Source organism: Myotis daubentonii, chromosome 2 (assembly GCF_963259705.1).
Source record: "Myotis daubentonii chromosome 2, mMyoDau2.1, whole genome shotgun sequence".
In the NCBI taxonomy this organism is placed as follows: Eukaryota; Metazoa; Chordata; class Mammalia; order Chiroptera; family Vespertilionidae; genus Myotis; species Myotis daubentonii.
Genome location: NC_081841.1, coordinates 5,276,335 through 5,295,510, shown reverse-complemented (window position 1 = coordinate 5,295,510; position 19,176 = coordinate 5,276,335). Strand labels below are relative to the sequence as shown.

Genomic DNA, 19,176 nt, shown 5'->3' with positions numbered 1-19,176 from the left:
AGGTAATAGCGGAAAGCGCCAATCCTACTCTTAAAATGGATACAAGAGAGCATTTGGGATTTTTCTTTCTAATGCCTGCTTTTAAAAAATAAAAAAGGGGGAATTTGCCGGGAGCCGGTCCATCCTTGCTGTTTCAAAGGACCTGGCATATACGGCATACTGTTCTTAAAATGTTTGCTCACCTTCTTGGCACTATGTCTTTTAACCAAGGTCTCCTCTCTGAGAAAGGTTGTTTCCCCAGGTAGGGATTTTCCCCTGAAGTTAGGGAGGGAATAAAACCCCTCAACTAAGTGCCAGGCGGGTAATTAATCACTTTAACTACAAACAATCATGCTTAAGCTACATAATCTTTACTCCCTGGAATGGAGATAAGAAACGCCCTAACCTTTGTAATAGAGATTGATAAGATTGAATCAACTGGTATAAATACAGATGTAACAAGACAGAAAGACACAGAACTTAGAACACAGAACCTAGGCACAGAACCTACACAGAATGTTCTCTAGAGACAGAAGAACTTCGCTGGAGAGAACATGGCAAAAGATCCTGGACTGAACCTGACTACAGAAATTGGCAAGAGAACCTGACTAGAACTTGGTGACTGAACCTGGCTGGAGAACCTGGACAGAACCTGGCTGGAGAACCTAGCGAGGGAACATGGCTACCGAACCTGGCTGGAGCACCTGGACAGAACCTGGCCGGAGAACCTAGCGAGGGAACATGGCTACAGAACCTGGCTGGAGCTCCGAAGCAGAACCTCTCTGGAGATCCAGACCAGAACTTGGCTGGAGATCCTGGCTAGGCTGCTGATCAACTGAACACTGTCTCCGTGTCCTTCCTTCTTCGCCGACTCCGTCTACGCCTTTGGGAACCCCTGGACCTGCTGGGGTTGGACCCCGGCAGCAGGGGTAGACTGAAGGGGTTTAATGCGGGGGGGAGGAACAGGGAGGGGATATCTGTAATATTTTCAATAAAGATAAAATTTTAAAAAAGAAATTTATTTCTTATATTCATAAGGCTCTTTTGTCCACCCCCACCCAAAGTTAAATATTCTCATTTTTATCTTAACATCTTATAGAGAGGAAATAAACTATCATCTCCCTTTTAGAGAAAAGGCTGTAGAAACAAAAGCTGTGAAGGACACGTGATTGGTAGCAAAGTCAGGATTAAAACTCAAGCTTCCAAAAAAAGAAAAAAAAAACCCTCAAGTTTCCAGCTCTGACCAGTGTTGTTCAGTTGGTTGGGCATCGTCCAGTGCACTGAAATATTGCCGGTTCGATTCCCAGGCAGGGCACATGCCAAGGTTGCCAGCTTGATCCCTGGTAGAGGGTGTGCTAGAGGCAGCCCATCGATGGCTCATTCTCACGTCAATCTTTCTCTCTCTTACTCTTCCTTCCTCTCTCTCTAAAAATCAATTAAAGAAAAAAAAAAACAAACCTCAAGTTTCCAAACTTTTAGCCTTGTTGTGCTCTCTCCCTTCCACTCTCTCTAAAAATCAATGGAGAAAATATCCTCGGGTGAGGATGAACAAAAACAACAACAAAAAATAATTAAATTGGTACCTATATGGCTTATACGATAGCAAATTAGGAAACCTATATAGAAGGAATCTGGCAATAACTATCAAAATTAAAAACACATTTATCCTTTGATCAGCAATCCCACTTCTAGGAATTTATTTCATAGAATTTACAGAAACAGTGGCATATGAATAAATCTATTCTACAAAAGAACCAACCAACCCAAGAATCTCCAATTGGGGGCGGGGGGGCGGGGGGTTGGTAAATAGGTTATGGTGTATCCACACCATGGATCATTCTACAGTTAGAAGAGGCTCCCAATGTACTGATTTGGAAGGTATCCAAAATATGCTGCTAAGTGAAAAATGCAAGGTACCGAACTGTGGGAAAAGTATGCTTTTGGCATAAGGAAGAAAAGAATATATATTCTATTTGCTTGTTACTCCATAAAGAAACTCTGCAAAACTATTTGAGAAACTAATAAGGACATTATCTGCAGGGAAGAAAAAAGGAAAAAGGGGGAAGACTAAAGTGAAATTTTTCACTGTACTGTATATATTTTTAATATTTTGTTTTTTGAGTTGAGTCAGATGAAATTATTATCTATCCTAAGACTCTAAAATTAATTAAAAATAGTAGTCATGAAGGGTTATAACATAGGAATTAGTTTATTCAAAACTCACCTTAGCCAAAACCAGTTTGGCTCAGTGGATAGAGCGTCGGCCTTTGGACTAAACGGTCCCAGGTTCGATTCCAGTCAAGGGCATGTACCTGGGTTGCAGGCACATCCCCAGTGGGAGATGTGCAAGAGGCAGCTGATCAATGTTTCTCTCTCATCGATGTTTCTAACTCTCTATCTCTCTCCCTTCCTCTCTGTAAAAAATCAATAAAATACATTTTAAAAAAACACCTCATCTTACTCTTATCTCTTCATGTACATTTTGGCATAGGTTTGGGTATTTGGCTCCACTATGTTTCCTATTCTCTCTTCTCTTTTGAGAAAATCCATCCCCAGCAAAAACTCTCCACTGTGCCTTTTAAAAGTCATTTTATTAGAAATAATCGCAATGATTCAAAACTATTAATGCAAGCCCAACCAGGTTGTCTCAGAATAGAAAATGGCTGAGGCTATGACTGACTCATGAACCTCTCTCAATTAATTAGGAAATAGCAATGATGATGAGTATTTAAAGTGTCAGTGAAAATGGACAACGGATCTCTAATGAAACAAAATATCTTTGTGTTATTTTAGAACTTACTAGAAAAATATGATTGCTTCCTGACTCTACAAAAGATACTCACCTTGAAGTCGAAGTCGAGCTGTATCCAAAGGAAAAAACACTGTCATTGCTGTCACGCTGCCCTGAAACGTTTAAAAAGGCTTTAGGCATTACACATCACAAGGCAATGAGCCATAACTTTTAAAGGAACAAAAGTTCACTATTAACAATGGGTCAAATTAGGTTTTCAGTGAACAAATACATGCAACATTTTAACCTATTGGGATTATTATTGTTCACACTTCTATAGTTATGTACCTAAACAGAAGTATTACATTTTCTGGAAGAAATATATTTCTCTCTGATATTGAAAAAGCTTGTGGTGGTTCCCTAGCGATGACAATCTTAAGGGTTTGGAACCTAGGACACTTGTCAAAGATAACAGGTAAATGGATTTGTAATCTTTCACAGGTCAGCTGCTATTCTTATCCACTGGAATAAAAATATCCAATAATCATACAAATAACTATTTCTATTCTCTGTGTTCAATCAAGATATTCACCACAAAGTAAAAGCGTAAGAACCATATTGTTCTTTTTAAAAAATTATTATTATTATTATTTTTTACTTTTTTATTGTTGACACTATTACAGATGTCTCAATGCTCACCTCCCCCATGGCCACCTATTCCCCAATCCCCTTCCCTCTGGCCATCTGGTCTGTGTCTATGAGTTATGCATATATGTTCTTTGACTAATCTCTTCATCTTCTTTCATCCAGTCCCCCCTTCCCCTCCCCTCTGACAGCTGTCAGTTTGTTCCAAAGTATCTATGCCTCTATTTCTATTTCGTTCATCACTTTATTTTGTTCATTAGATTCCACGTATAAGTGAGATCATATGGTATTTGCCTTTCTCTGACTGGCTTATCATATTATTCTTTATAATTTTGTTTGCTGTGCTTTAAATAAAAGATACAATCTCTTTACTAGAAATTACATAAATAATTCATCCAAGATAACACAATGAAAAAATGAACAAGGGAAGAGATTTCAGAAGGGGAGAACCAAGATGGCGGCATAGGTTAACGCAGGAGTTTGCTGCTTTGAACAACTACTTCAAAAGTGAAACCAAAAAACGGAAGGGACATCACCCAGAACCACAGGAACGCTGGCTGAGTGGAAGTCTTACAACTAGGAGGAAAGAGAAACGCACACGGACACTCAGAGGAGGCGCAGTGCTGAAGTCAAATTCTGAGGTGCGGAGGGCGCGGAGCGGGCTGGCGGCGGAGGGTGCGGTTGTTGTTTTCAATCGGGAGGGAGTCGCAGACTCTGAGCACCAGATCCGGGCGAGTCATTAGGGACCCAGACTCAAACAGGAGAAGCAGGACTGTCTGGCTTCGGTCAGAGCGAGTGCAGCTTTCTCTCCGAGCTTTGCAGCGGGTGCTGGGACTCAGAGAGGCAGAGCCCCTGGGGACAGGACTGAGAGCCGCCATAACTGCTCTCTCCGGCCCACCCTGTTGATCCTGTGCGACCCGCCCCACCCAAGCCCTGCACAGAGGCATTTGCCGGATAGCCTCAGGCAAAGGCTAGATTAGCACCTCCCTAGAGGACAGAAGTTCTCTCACTGCTGACACAGCTGATTCTCATAGCCACTTGGCCTGGAGGTCAAACCCTCCCTGGAATTAGCTACAACAATCAAGATTTAACTATAAGACTGCGAACAAAGACCACTAGGGGGTGCACCAAGGAAGCATAACAAAATGTGGAGACAAAGAAACAGGACAAAATTGTCAATGGAAGATATAGAGTTCAGAACCACACTTTTAAGGTCTCTCAAGAACTGTTTAGAAGCTGCCGATAAACTTAATGAGATCTACACGAAAACTAATAAGACCCTCGATCTTATACTGGGGAACCAACTAGAAATTAAGCATACACGGACTGAAATAACGAATATTATACAGACGCCCGACAGCAGACCAGAGGAGCGCAAGAATCAAGTCAATGATTTGAAATGCGAGGAAGCAAAAAACATCCAACCAGAAAAGCAAAATGAAAAAAGAATCCAAAAATGCGAGGATAGTGTAAGGAGCCTCTGGGACAGCTTCAAGCGTACCAACATCAGAATTATAGGGGTGCCAGAAGATGAGAGAGAGCAAGATATTGAAAACCTATTTGAAGAAATAATGACAGAAAACTTCCCCCACCTGGTGAAAGAAATGGACTTACAGGTCCAAGAAGCGCGGAGAACCCCAAACAAAAGGAATCCAAAGAGGACCACACCAAGACACATCATAATTAAAATGCCAAGAGCAAAAGATAAAGAGAGAATCTTAAAAGCAGCAAGAGAAAAAAAGTCAGTTACCTACAAGGGAGTACCCATACGACTTTCAGCTGATTTCTCAACAGAAACTATGCAGGCCAGAAGTGAGTGGCAAGAAATATTCAAAGTGATGAATACCAAGAACCTACAACCAAGATTACTTTACCCAGCAAAGCTATAATTCAGAATTGAAGGTCAGATAACGAACTTCACAGAGAAGAAAAAGCTAAAGGAGTTCATCACCACCAAACCAGTATTATATGAAATGCTGAAAAGTATTCTTTAAGAAGAGGAAGAAGAAAAAGGTAAAGATAAAAATTATGAACAACAAATACATATCTATCAACAAGTGAATCTAAAAATCAAGTGAATAAAAAATCTGATGAACAGAATAAACTGGTGAATATAATAGAATCAGGGGCATAGAAAGGGAGTGGAATGACAATTCTCGGGCGGGGGGGAAGGGGTGTGTGGGGGGCGGGAAAAGACTGGACAAAAATCATACACCTATGGATGAGGATCGGGCGGGGATAAGGGCAGAGGATGGGGTGGGAACCGGGTGGAGGGGAGCTATGGGGGGTAAAAAGAGGAACACCTGTAATAATCTGAACAATAAGATTTAATTTAAAAAATAAATAAATAAATAGCTCAGCCAGCTTGACAGGGAGAACACTGTACTGTCTTATTAGTATTCTTCAAAACTCAGATTAAATGTTACCATCACCGCCCCCCCCCCACTAGGTTACAATTGATAGTTCATTCCTCTACATTCCCACAGCACTTGTTTACATCTCTTACAGCACTTATATTATGGTTGAAAAATATTCCATTTTCTTATACATAATAGTTTTTTTAATCCTCGTCCAAAATTTTTTAAAATTGATTTTAGAGAGGAAGGGAGGGAGGAAAAAACAACACATCAACGTGAGTGAGAAACATTGATCGGTTGCCTCTCCTATGTCCTCAACCAAGGATCAAACCCACAACCTTTTGGTGTACAGAATAACGACTTGCCAACCAACTGAGCCATCTGGCTAGAGCACTAAACAGCTTTTTAAGATTGTGACTGAGCACTTCATTTGTTGCTGTTGTCTATGCTTCTTGCTCACAGTGCCTTGTTTCTCTTTGAGTTCAGTTAGTTGGATGGAGCTGGTTACTTACCTTAGAATTTTATTTTGGGGCATTCTTTTGACCCCATGAAGATAAGTATCTCTGGAAAGGATATGTTAGGCACTTTGGCTCCATCCTGCTGGAATCACTCTTAAGTTAATGGTTTTAGGTTTTCAAATGATGCAAGTAGTGGGAGGGCTTGTGGTTTCAAAATCTCACTGGTGATCCACTCCCCACCCCACTCCCGGACCCTAATCAGTGCCAAGGTTGGAGATAGCTGATTTTCCTGGGGAGAAGTAAGATTATTTCCTATTCACCTTTATAGCATATTCCTTTGGGAAAGTCGTCTTGGACAGACTTTCTCGCCTTCCCTGTATCTCTGGAAGCTACAAACCTAAAGTTCATGTTTATCTGGTTAAGCAATTTCTGCTCTCCTTGCCCCTGGGTCCTGCCTTTACTCATTCTACAGTCTGAGTGTTCCTTATATTCTTGTCACCTTATTAATAGTTTTAAGAAGTTATTTTTTAAAAAACATTTTATACAAGTTTTTATTATAAAGGGAAATTTTCAGAAGTTTTGATTAGCTCCTGAATTAGAAACAGAAATCACAATGTATTTTACAATGTAACTATTAAAATATTGATTATTAAATTATTTAAAATATTATTAAAATATTTAAAATTTGTGAATGTGTTTACCTTTTACAGTTTATTCTACTTCATTCTTTATTTTTATTTTATTTTTTTATATTTTTATTGATTTTTTTACAGAGAGGGAGGGAGAGAGATAGAGAGTTAGAAACATCGATGAGAGAGAAACATCGATCAGCTGCCTCCTGCACATCTCCCACTGGGGATGTGCCCGCAACCAACGTACATGCCCTTGACCGGAATCGAACCTGGGACCTTTCAGTCCGCAGGCCGACGCTCTATCCACTGAGCCAAACCGGTTTCGGCATTCTACTTCATTCTTATTTCATAATAAACTTCTAGAAGAGCAAGTTGGTAACATATCATATTTTGAATCTATTTCCCCATAATATCTAACATGATACTTCTATATTCCCTGTATATGTAAATATATTTCGAACTTAACCCCCTACCTCCCAAAAGTTTATAAGTTAGTAGAGTAACAAGTACTAAACAAAAGCAAATCAAAACAAACATAAAACAGCAACCAGTTTACCTTGGATATGAAAATTAGGAAAATGACAAAATCAGAGAGGATCTCCCTCCCATCCCCCTGCAGAAATCTGAAGGCAGGCACTTTGTACACAGGTATCTGATTAATGACACATCATGTGATATTCAGGAAGTTATCCAAGTTACCTCAGGAGCTTCCAACCAGAAAGACCAGAACACAAATGCAAGCACTGCTCTAGCAAATTACATCTGATATAAAATAGCAAGTCATTGAATCAGTTTGAGTTGTAGCTAGAAAAACAAAGGGATATCTGCTAGAGGAACTATAACGGGGAGAATCAATATTTCTTGCTGATTTACTGGATGTGGACTACAAGAGAGAAGAGAGTCACAGGAATAAAGACACCATTGACAGAAATAAGAATGTCAAAAGAGGGACCTCATTTTAAGAAATTACTAGTTCAACCTTAGACATAGTGAATTTGAGATGATAAATTAACTACACTCACCTGGGTTCTAATGGTATCATACAGCCTGTGCACAAGATTCTATGTCTTAGCAATCATTGCACTATACTGTACTTGGTTAAAGAGTTTTTCTTCCTTATTAGACCACTAGAGGCTTGGTGCACAGATCCGTGCACCGGTGGGGTTCCTCGGCCTGGCCTGTGGGGATTGGGCTGAAACCAGCTCTCCAACATTCCCTGAGGGGTCCTGGATTGCGAGAGGGCAGTTCTCGGGTGACACACCACGGAATCCAGCTCCCTTCTCTCTTCTCCCAATATTATGTCACTTTCTCTCTGTATCGGTCTCGCTTCTTTCATCTCACTTTACCCTAATTTTGGCGGTAACTGACGACTTGTGGGCATTTAGCTGAAAAATGCAATTATTTAGCAAACAGGGTTTACTTAGCCTGGAATCTAGTCGGCCTCGGGCAGGACCCTGCTCAATGTCAGGCTCGTGCCCAGGCCCTTCCCGCAGGCAGAGTCCTGTGACAGTGGGAACCTCCTTCTTCCCGCCTGAGCTGCTCCTTTGCCTCCTTCCCTCCCCGGGGGTTGCCCACTGCCACAACTGTCCGCAAGGAAGGAGGGAAGCTGCAGCCGGTTTCCCAGCCGAGAGTGGTAGTGGGAACATTCACTGCCTCCACTGGAAGTCGATATTAAGCAGATGGGACGGCGCCAGACATTGGGGCCGCAGCCAATAGGTCCTGCACGTCTCATCATTTAGCTAATCCAGTTGAAAAGCTTCTGTAAGGGCCACACCCACGACCTCTGCAATGGGCTAGAGGCCTGGTGGGGAGCCAGACCCAAAGTGGAGAGCCAATGGGCTCGAGGCCCGGTGCACCGGTGGGGTTCTTTGGCCTGGTCTGCAGGGATTGGGCTGCAACCAGCTTTCCGACATCTCCCGAGGGGTCCTGGATTGCGAGAGGGTGGTTCTCGGGTGATGCACCCTGGAATCAGGCTCCCTCCTCTCTGGTTCTAGGTGCCTCACCTGAGAACAGCAGCTGCCAAGTCAAGGCAACTCTGCAGCTCCTGCGTTGAGTGTCTGCCCCCTAATGGTCAGTGTGTGTCATAGCTACCAGTCAACTGCTCAGCCCATTGGATGGTCACTTAAGCATACACACACACACACACACACACACACACACACACACACACACACATATATATATATATATATATATATGCCAAGGGCAGAAACCTAACAATTAAGCAATTATTTAATGACTAAATAGCTTTAAAAAGAGTATTATTTTTTAATCCTCACCCAAGGATATGTTTTTAATGATTTAGAGAGAGAGAGAGAGAGAGAGAGAGAGAGAGAGAGAGAGAGAGAAACGTCAATGTAAGAGAGACACATTGACCAGTTGCATCCCGTACACACCACAAGCGAAGTCAGTTGGCAGTACCATACTGCAGCCTAGGAGAGAGATGACAGCTAGAGATAAGAATGGCAAGAAAAGTCACATAAATCATTTTCAGCCTAAATTCCTGGGCATTTCTGGTTCTCTCTCTCTGTTATAAATAATCCCAGAGTGGACACCTGGATTTCTTAATGTATCAGTATCTACATTTCAGATTATATATAAAAAACATAGATAGTTTACACATTTTCTGGGTAGAGTCTCTCCTATAAAGGTAAATAAACATCCAAAGTCTACTTTTTAATTTGGCCAACACAAACACTCATGGAGTTGAACTGAAGTACCTAACACCACAGACAGAGCCAGAATGAAATAGTGGGGTAAGCCTGGTGTTTGGTCCCCTATGCATGTGCAATATTATGGAATAAAAGAGATGGACACACATAGATATAGAAGCAGAGAATCATGCCTTTTAAGTATATATAATGATATTTGGGTTGGCCTTCCAACCAAGTCACCAAATTCTACCATTTCTAAAATGTTTATTCACCCTTGAAGGATGAAAAATAGTAAAAATATAAATTTAAAAAATGCAATGCCAGTCCCAATAGCAATTTCCAAGAGGAGTCCAAAGCTATTTGAGTTGTAGAAGCACCATTGAAATCAGTGGACAGCACCTCCTGATAGAGTACATGGCATTATTGGACAGAAGGATTATTTTAAAAAGAAAAGAAAAACAACTAAAATATATTTTCAGTGGTAGATCTTGAGCTAATAAAATTCCAAAGATTTAAAACCACTTACTGTGGCTTCATATTCAAAAACATATTTTTCACTTAATCCATGTTATAACATGTCTTTCCCCTGATATAACAATCAAGCTAACTCTCACACCTACACACAGACAAATATACAAGTTAAACAAAAGGCCTAATGGATAACACACCTGAGTGTCTAATGGAAAGAGCATGGGCTTTGGAATAAAAAACACACCAAGGTTCAGGTTCCAGTTATAATACATACTGTATAATAAGGAACTATAAATCTCCATGCCTCAATTTCCTCATTTGAAATTTTGGGACCAACACCTAATTGTTGAGGTTGCTGTAAGGAGTGAGAATTAACTTTTGGAAAGCACCGAGCATCATATCAAGCATCTCACCCAGTCCCGCCCCGCCGACCACCTTCTAATTAATTTCCATTTAATGTGCACGAATCGTGCACTGGGTCACTAGTACAACTATAAAGAAATCAAATCAAATAAGAATGGAAAAAGTCAGTAGACTAAGCCATTAGAAAGTTGGTGATGGCCTCTAAAGAGCAGTTCCAGTGGTCAGAGTAGGATCAGGAGGAGAGGCAGTTAAGTACAGAATATTCTTTCAATAAAGTTAGCATAACGGGAAGGGGAATGAGCAACAGCTAAGAAAGGCAGAGTCTCCAGACCATATTGGTATGGTTTTATGACAAGACAGGGCTAAGTGTGTTTGCAGGACGAAAGGAAGTGAGCAGTGTAGAAAGATTAAAGTGATAGGAAAGAGGTGAAAATTAATGGAGCAAAGTCCCAAAAGATAACTGGGTTTGGGTAATGGGGAAGGATCAAGATCCAAAGCAGCAGAGGTGGATGCGTCTGTTTTCCTGAGAAAAACAGAATGTAGCGAAATGTGTGTACAACTCTAGTTGATTCTGTAATTAGAAAAAAACCCCAGAAAAGTCAGAAAGCTCATCTCATGTAGCCTCTATTTTATCTTAACTAATAATAGACAAACATGCAAATTGACCATACTTTTGCTATGCCTTAAGCCACACCCACCAGCCAATCAGAGTGACTATATGCAAATTAACCCAACCAAGATGGCGGCCGGCAGCCACGGAGCTGGAGCAAGCAGGAGGCTTGGTTGCCCCAATGATGGAAGAAGCCAAGCTTCCTGGCCAGCTGCTGCCTCCTCTCAAGCCACAAAGTTTCAATTATAGAAGGTAAATAAACCCCAGATACCTGCTTCCAGTCGCCATGGCCATGGAGCTGGAGCGAATAAAAAAAAAAAAGAAAGGCTGGGAGCTTCGGTCGCCAGGGGGCTTGGTCAGTCTGAAAACAGCCCTCAGCCCCTCACCCAGGCTGGCCAGGCACCCCAGTGGGGACCCCCACCCTGAAGGGGCTTTGGGCAGCCTGAAAACAGCCATCAGCCCTTCACCCAGGCTGGCCAAACCCCCATGGGGTGAGGGTCCCCACTGAGGGGCTTGACCAACCTGCAAACAGCCATCAGCCCCTCACCCAGGCTGGCCAGGCACCCCAGCGGAACCCCCACCCTGATCCAGGACACCCTTCAGGGCAAACCAGTCAGCCCCAACCCGTGCACCAGGCCTCTATTCTATATAATAAAAGGGTAATATGCAATTTGACCCTAACAGCAGAACGACTGGGAATGACTGGTCACTATGACACACACTGACCACGAGGGGGCAGACGCTCAATGCAGGAGCTTCCCTCTGGTGGTCAGTGCGCTCCCACAGGGGGAGCTCTGCTCAGCCACAAGCCAGCCTGATGGCTGCCAGCACAGCAGTGGTGGCGGGAGCCTCTCCTGCCTCCACAGCAGCACTAAGGATGTCTGACTGCAGCTTAAGTCTGCTCCCTGCTGGCAAGGGCTTCCAGGCTGCCTGAGGGATGTCTGACTGCCACCTTGGGCCCGATCCCCCAGGGAGCAGGCCTAAGCCAGCAGGTGGACATCCTCCGAGGGGTCTCAGACTGCAAGAGGACATAGGCCAGGCTGAGGGACACCCCGGAGTGCACAAATTTTTGTGCACTGGGCCTCTAGTCTAGAAAATAAAAAGTGAGATCTGCTACAAGTGAAGGGAATGGGAGAAAACCTCAATTCCACTGGACTTCTAAACCTGGGTACAAATAGTGTATTTGCAAGAAATATCTGAAAAAGAAATGAATGATTATGGCCTTACTACACTATTCCAAGTATTGTGCTAGGTGCTCTACAAGTGTTACCACATTTACTTCTCAGGAGAACCCAGTAAGTGAAGTGTTATTGTCCCTGTTTCATAGAAAGTTAGAAAACTAATTAAACTTAGGATGGTGAACACACAATATACAGATGATGTATTATACAATTGTACACTTGAAACCTATATAATATTATTAACCAATGTAAACATAATACATTCAATAAAAAAATAAAAGCTAAAAAAAAAAAAGACTGCATAAAACCTTTACGATTGGTTTCTGAAGTCTTTTTAATGACAGGATATAGTACAGTGATGGTGAACCTTTTGAGCTCGGCGTGTCAGCATTTTGAAAAACCCTAACTTAACTCTGGTGCCGTGTCACATATAGAAATTTTTTGATATTTGCAACCATAGTAAAACAAAGATTTATATTTTTGATATTTATTTTATATATTTAAATGCCATTTAACAAAGAAAAATCAACCAAAAAAATGAGTTCGCGTGTCACCTCTGACACACGTGTCATAGGTTCGCCATCACTGATATAGTACATATCTGATGTTTGGGGCCATATAGCACCATTGCCCTTTCCTAAGGGTGGGCTGATTTCCTTTACTTCTTCCCACTGCATACAATCTTGGTAGGATGGTAAATCCAGGTGCCCACCCTCTACCTGTTACAGTCAAGGGGTGAGCACATGGTCTTGAGCATGACTAATAGGGGCTAGAGGGGCTGGAGGGGCAGAAGAAATAGGGGTAGAATCCACTGTTTCCAGTGGTGGTGCCCAACAGACATTCTGTAGCGACTGCTTCAAAAATCTCTTGGGAGTCTGTTGGTTCCTTCCTATTTCAAGTCTTCAGCCTCCCTACTGAACCTGAGAGCTCCCAAAGAACCTGCCAAAAGACTTCCCGTTTTGTTAAATTACCCAAACGCTGTTTCTCCAGCTTGTAACCAGAGAACTCTGATATCCATGGAGAAATGCTATATATTCTGAAACAAACACATCAGCCGAAACCGGTTTGGCTCAGTGGATAGAGCGTCGGCCTGTGGACTGAAAGGTCCCAGGTTCGATTCCGGTCAAGGGCATGTACCTGGGTTGCGGACACATCCCCAGTGGGGGGTGTGCAGGAGGCAGCTGATCGATGTTTCTCTCTCATCGATGTTTCTAACTCTCTATCTCTCTCTCTTCCTCTCTGTAAAAAAATCAATAAAATATATTTTTAAAAAAACAAAAACAAACAAACACATGAAAGAAAACTCCAGAATCCATACCAGTTATATAAACAAAAAAACCTATTTGTAAATACTTATTTGTATATAAATATAAACACAGAGAATGAGGAAGATACAACCACTTTTTAACAAAGTTTCTAATAAACTTTAACCCAAATATCTTTGCATAGTATATGAGACTCTTAGACTTCATATCCTACTCTCTCCCATCTTTTACACCAGCTATGTCAGAACTAGCCCGAAGTTCCCTGAATGCTGATGTATATATTGGGGCCTTTGAACATGTTTTGTCCTGTCTAAAATAGTCTCGTATTGCCTTCCTATTTCACTTTGCCTAGCAAATTCCTATTCTTCCTTCAAGACCTGGTCTATATATGCCAACCACGGGGATTTCCTGTCACCTTCACAGGTGCAGCACCTCTTCTTCCTTGGTACCACCAGGGGCCTTGTCCACTCTTCCACTTTGTACTTAAGAGCTTCTTGAGGACAAGGACTCTTACACTGACCTTTATATCCAGAAGGCCTTGTACAGTGAATCAACAAACCAAATCTACTTGGTTTCTATTTCTAAAGGCAGGTACTTTGTGTATATGGTAAAAAGTCCAGTGCATCCTGGCTGGTGCACCAAAAGTTCACCGGTTTGATTTCCGGTCAGGGCACCTGCCTGGGCTGTGGGTTTGATCCCCAGTATGGGGTGTGCAGGAGGCAGCCGATCAATGATTTTCTCTCATTGATGTTTCTATCTCTCTTTCCCTCTCTGAAATCAATAAAAAATATATTTTTAAAAAATAATAAAAGCAATGTTGTGACATTTTTGTGATGAAACTTTTTCCTTTGGAAGCAACCAGAAGAAAATAGGGTCCATGGTGTGTGGCTTAACCTTACTTAATACAGAGGTTTGCAAAGAGTTGAGAACCACAAATGAGTAACAAAATACAATGCAAATTCTCACTCAGATATGTGCTAGGAATAGTACTGCCCCCAAGGAAAGCTAGAGAAAAAAAGTATTCTTACAAATCTTTCTATTGAAAACTCTAACATAGCTTATGGGCGAAAGAAAGGCCATAGCCAATTCGGGGTGCATAATTTCAAGAACTTTTAATAAGAGAAAAATAGGCAATAAAAAGAGGGGAAAAGGGATATGTCTTTGTAGGTTAAATAGAAATATATCATCTCTTCCCCCAGTCACTCTCTATAGCAAGGGTCAGAAAACTATGGCCACAACAAATATTTCCCATTCTATCTTGGATGTACTCCAATTATTCACTCTACCATCAAAACGCTAAAAAAAACACCCAAAAACAAAAAAACGCTTCTCAAGTAACCATTGGACTTTCATGTTTTACCAACATGAAAGTCCAATGGTTACTAAAATCCTCTTATCTGACCCATCCGTAGCATCTGACCCAGTAGGTCTATACCCATCTCCACGTGACATTCAAAACATCACAGTCTCTTAAGTTTTCCTCCTACCCCTACTGGCCTCTCCACAGTCTCCTTTGCTGGTGCTATCTCACTTTCCTAACCTCTTAATGTTGGTGCTCCAAGGCTTGGTCTGAGAGACTTTTCTCTCAGTTCATACTCATTTTTTAAAAACATATTTTATTGATTTTTTTACAGAGAGGAAGGGAAAGAGAGAAGGATAGAGAGTTAGAAACATCGATAAGAGAAACATCGATTCAGCTGCCTCCTGCACACTCCCTGCTGGGGATGTTCCCGCAACCAAGGTACATGCCCTTGACTGGAATTGAACCTGGGACCCTTCAGTCCGCAGGCTGACGTTCTATCCACTGAGCCAAACCAGTTAGGGCCACACTCATTTTCTTGGTGAACTCATCTAGTCTCACGACTACACTTAGGCATTTCAAATTAACTAGTCCAAAACCAAAACCAAACTTATGTCCCCCAAAACCTGGTCCGTCACAGTCTTCACCAGCTCAATATATGGGAACATCATCCTTCCAGTTGCTGAAGCCAAAAACCATTGGGAGTCAACCAACCCTCATTCTGTTACACCCCATATCCAATCCACCATCAAACCCTGGTGGCTCAACCTTATATATTCCAGTTTAACGATCACTTTTCACCACCTCCATACCATCCTGGTCCAAGCCATCATCATCTCTTGCCTGAGATGATGTAATAGCTCCCTGACAGTTTCCTTGCTTCCACCTTTGCTCCCTTATAGTTCACTCTGAACAGAGAGAGCAGTCAAGGGTGATCACGTTTACAATGTAAAGCAGCCCCAGCCAGTTTGGTTCAGTGGATAAAGCATCGGCCTGCAGACTGAAGGGTCCCAGGTTCAATTCCAGCCAAGGGCACATGCCTGAGTTGCAACCTCAATCCCCCAGGAGGGTGTGCCGGAGGCAGCTGATCAATGATTCTCTCACTGATGTTTCTATCTCTCCCTCTCCCTTCCTCTCTAAAATTAATAAAAAATATATTTTAAAAAATAAAATAAAATGTAAATCAGCAAGTTGCTGTAACTGCTAGCTAGCTCCCTTTCCCACTCGGAGTTAAAGCCTCACACAATGTGGTCCCCTGAAACCTATTGCCTTTGTTCCCTCCACTCCAAGAACACAGGCCTCCACGCCCACCCCAGAGCAAGTCAAGCAAACTTCCCACTCAGCCTCTTTACTCTGGCGAAAGGCTCTTCTCATTTAAGGAAGGAACCGAGATTCTTGAGTCTCGCACTGCCATGAACTACTGTATCATCTAATTCTCATAACCACTCTGTGAGGGAAGTTTCAATACCCCCACTTTACAGATTGGGAAAGTGAGGTTCACGGGCCCCCCATCTAACAAGTAATGGAGTTGGGGTTCAGCCCTGATTAGTCTGCACAGTACATGAGCTCTCCGTGAGTTTCGAGGGGCTCTAGGGAGAGCGATCAGTGATACTCCTCTGAAGTCACACCAATTCCCACAGCTGCAGGTGTGTGTTGACAGTTAGAGAAAGAGAGCAGAAAGGGCGGCAGAGAAAGAAGATGAGAGCCCGAAGAGGAACTTACCCAAGTCAAGAATGGAAAGTTTCCAGGAAAAGGGGGAGGGGTGTCAAATGGAACTGAGACACCAGAAGCCCAAGAACCCAGCACATGCCTCACAGTAAACACACGTACGACGGACAGCAATTCTGACCCGGATTTTTTAAAAAAGTGTATCTTCTATCAATAATATTAGCCAGAGATATCCTATTCGGTAGGCACTTCCACATGCCTGCAGTTCAGTGTGTGGCAATAGGTGTAGTTAAGCATGTGATTCGGCAACACAGCATCACATCTAGGTGTCCCGCGGCCCATGTGAGAAGCTGGTGTGTTGGGTTGGCTGGGTGACCACTACATTTCAGAAGGCAAAGGAAGCAGCACTGATCTTCTGCCCGACCCCTGTGGGTATGTGGGACCACCTGTCTACATCCCAGCTGGTCTCTCAAGAAGCCGGAGCGGTAGCCAGGGCCGGAGGGCGAGTGCCAGCCCTCACGCCAAATTCTCTCCGCAACTTTCGCCTCGGCCCCCTTCCTTCCCGTCCCACCGTCACGACAGGAGAGCCCAGACCCGAACCCACACGATCTCCCTCATCCCCATCCCCCAGACACAACCCGGCAGTGACCCCGGAGAAACCCAAGACCCGCAGCGGCCTGGGCGTGAAAACCCCGCCTCACCACGGCTCCGGCCACAGCGTGGACCAAGCTTTCGTAGGACAGCACGGAAGCCATTGGTGCGGTTCCCCTCAGACTGAGCCACACTTTTCCCGCAGGAGCCGAGGCCAGGCGGGTGAGGAAAGAGGAGCCAGAGTCCCGGGCGAAGCGTCACAAGCTCCACCCTCCCGGCCCCGCCTCCTCCGGAAGAACCACTTCCGGGTCATAGGGCGCCCTGTCTCCCAGCTAGAGGACGGGGGGGGAGGACGCGGGGGGGGGGGGGGGAAGGGCGCTGAAACCGCCCCCTTGGCTCTGATTGGCCCGTACAGCATGTGCGGGGCGGAGCAGCGCAGTGTTGGCTCCACCCCACGGAGCGGTGGGACAGCCCCCTAGAAGTTCCAAAATCTGGGCAGGCTTGCTTCACACCTACCCAACTCTGGGGACTTCAGAAAGCCTAGACCAGCGGTTCTCAACCTGTGGGTCGCGACCCCTTTGGGGGTCAAATGACCCTTTCACAGGGGTCGCCTAAGATCATCGGAAAACACATATAGAATTAGTTTTTGTGATTAATCACTATGCTTTATGTTCAATTTGTAACAATGAAATTGGGGGTCACCACAACATGAGGAACTGTATTAAAGGGTCGCTGTCATTAGGAGGGTTGAGAACCACTGGCCTAGATGGTCTTTTTCTCACTTTCATCTGTAATACAAACTGATGACTGGCAAGATGGGGGACTCAAATCTTCCTGTTTCTCTGCAACTTGATTCATATTTTCTCTCGCTAGAATATTTTTTTCTCTCGCTAGTAGTTTTAGTCATATTTAAGCAGAGATATCAATTGGGCAAGGTTCTCCCACTGAAAAACCCTGGCGTGTAGTGGAAAAAGAAATTGGCCTCGGAAAGTCAAAATAATCAGATGCAGGTGGGAACATACTCGTTGGCAACAAGTCTTTAAACTCTTGGTTTCTCCTTTTGTGAAATCGATGTTAATACAGTACTACTAACTTCATTTGCTGTGAGGATTACAAAAGCTAATTTATATAGCCGTACTTTATACTTAAAATTTTTCCCATGTTGTAAAATGAGGAACCAAACACCACAGTACTAGAGATACCATATTTCTAAACTAGCATTCTAAATTATATTGTGAGATACAATGTTTCAGGACTCCAATTTCATTTCTTTACTGGAATACCAGTCACATGTCTCTATCAGTTTTGGTACCAGCAAGTTTTATAACATCCTCGCTGACAATTCTTGAGTGTTTACTGATAGGTTAACTGCACCGTCATTTTTTTTATATATATTTTATTGATTTTTACAGAAAGGAAGGGAGAGGGATAGTCAGAAACATGGATGAGACACATCGACCAGCTGCCTCCTGCACAAGCCCCACTGGGGATGTGCCTACAACCAAGGTAAATGCCCTTAACCAGAACCTGGGACCTTTCAGTCCGCAGGCCGACGCTCTATCCACTGAGCCAAACCGGTTACTGCACCGTCATTTTTAAAACTTATTTTTTCTTGTCCCTATTCTTGTGTCTGTCACAAGTGGATCAAGCACTTCCAATTGTTACATCCGTATTAGGAGAAACACCTGTTGGATGTGCACATCAGCACACCTCATGATGTAATCAACAATTCCGCAAGAAGCAACCTCATACAGATAGGGGCAGGAGAGCATAGAATTTAAGAGAAAGACCTTTGAAACCACAAGCTTGGTTAAAAATCCCAGCTCCACAAATAATCAGGGGTGTTATCCTGGACTATTTACTAAGTGCTTGTTTCTTCATCTGTATAAAATGGAGACAAGAGCACTTACCTTATGGTCATTACCAGAATTGTCAATATTTGCAAACTGATTACAAAGTGCTTGGCAAAAAGCACTACTTACTTGATATATGTACCTGCTTGGGTGCATTAATTTCAGATATGGTTAAATCTCTAATATGTAAGTTGTTTCTATGTCCCATTAGGCCAGTATTTCCTCATGTGGCAGATTGCTGAATGTTACTCCAGGTCTTTTCTCCATTTCTTCTGTGGTAATATTTTGTTGGGCTCATGACCACACAGCTATGCTTGCTCTGCAGCTAAAAAATTTAAGCCTCAAGACAAAGATAAAGCTGATCAACAGGATATGAGAATACAATGCTAATTCCATATATTATCCTAAGTATTTCAGC

General features: G+C 42.9%; 1 protein-coding gene across 1 annotated transcript in view; it reads right to left on the bottom strand.

Moving 5' to 3' along the window:
* SLC25A17 (solute carrier family 25 member 17) overlaps positions 1-17,186 on the bottom strand; it is a 43,862-nt gene extending 26,676 nt beyond the window's left edge. Inside the window, exons 1-2 of the mRNA XM_059681477.1 lie at positions 17,016-17,186; positions 2,823-2,883 (exon numbers count right to left, since the gene is read on the bottom strand). Of these exons, the coding sequence (XP_059537460.1) occupies positions 2,823-2,883; positions 17,016-17,069 (115 nt within the window). The 5' untranslated portion in view covers positions 17,070-17,186. The remainder of the gene's footprint in view (positions 1-2,822; positions 2,884-17,015) is intronic.
* Between the last annotated feature and the right edge of the window lie 1,990 nt (positions 17,187-19,176).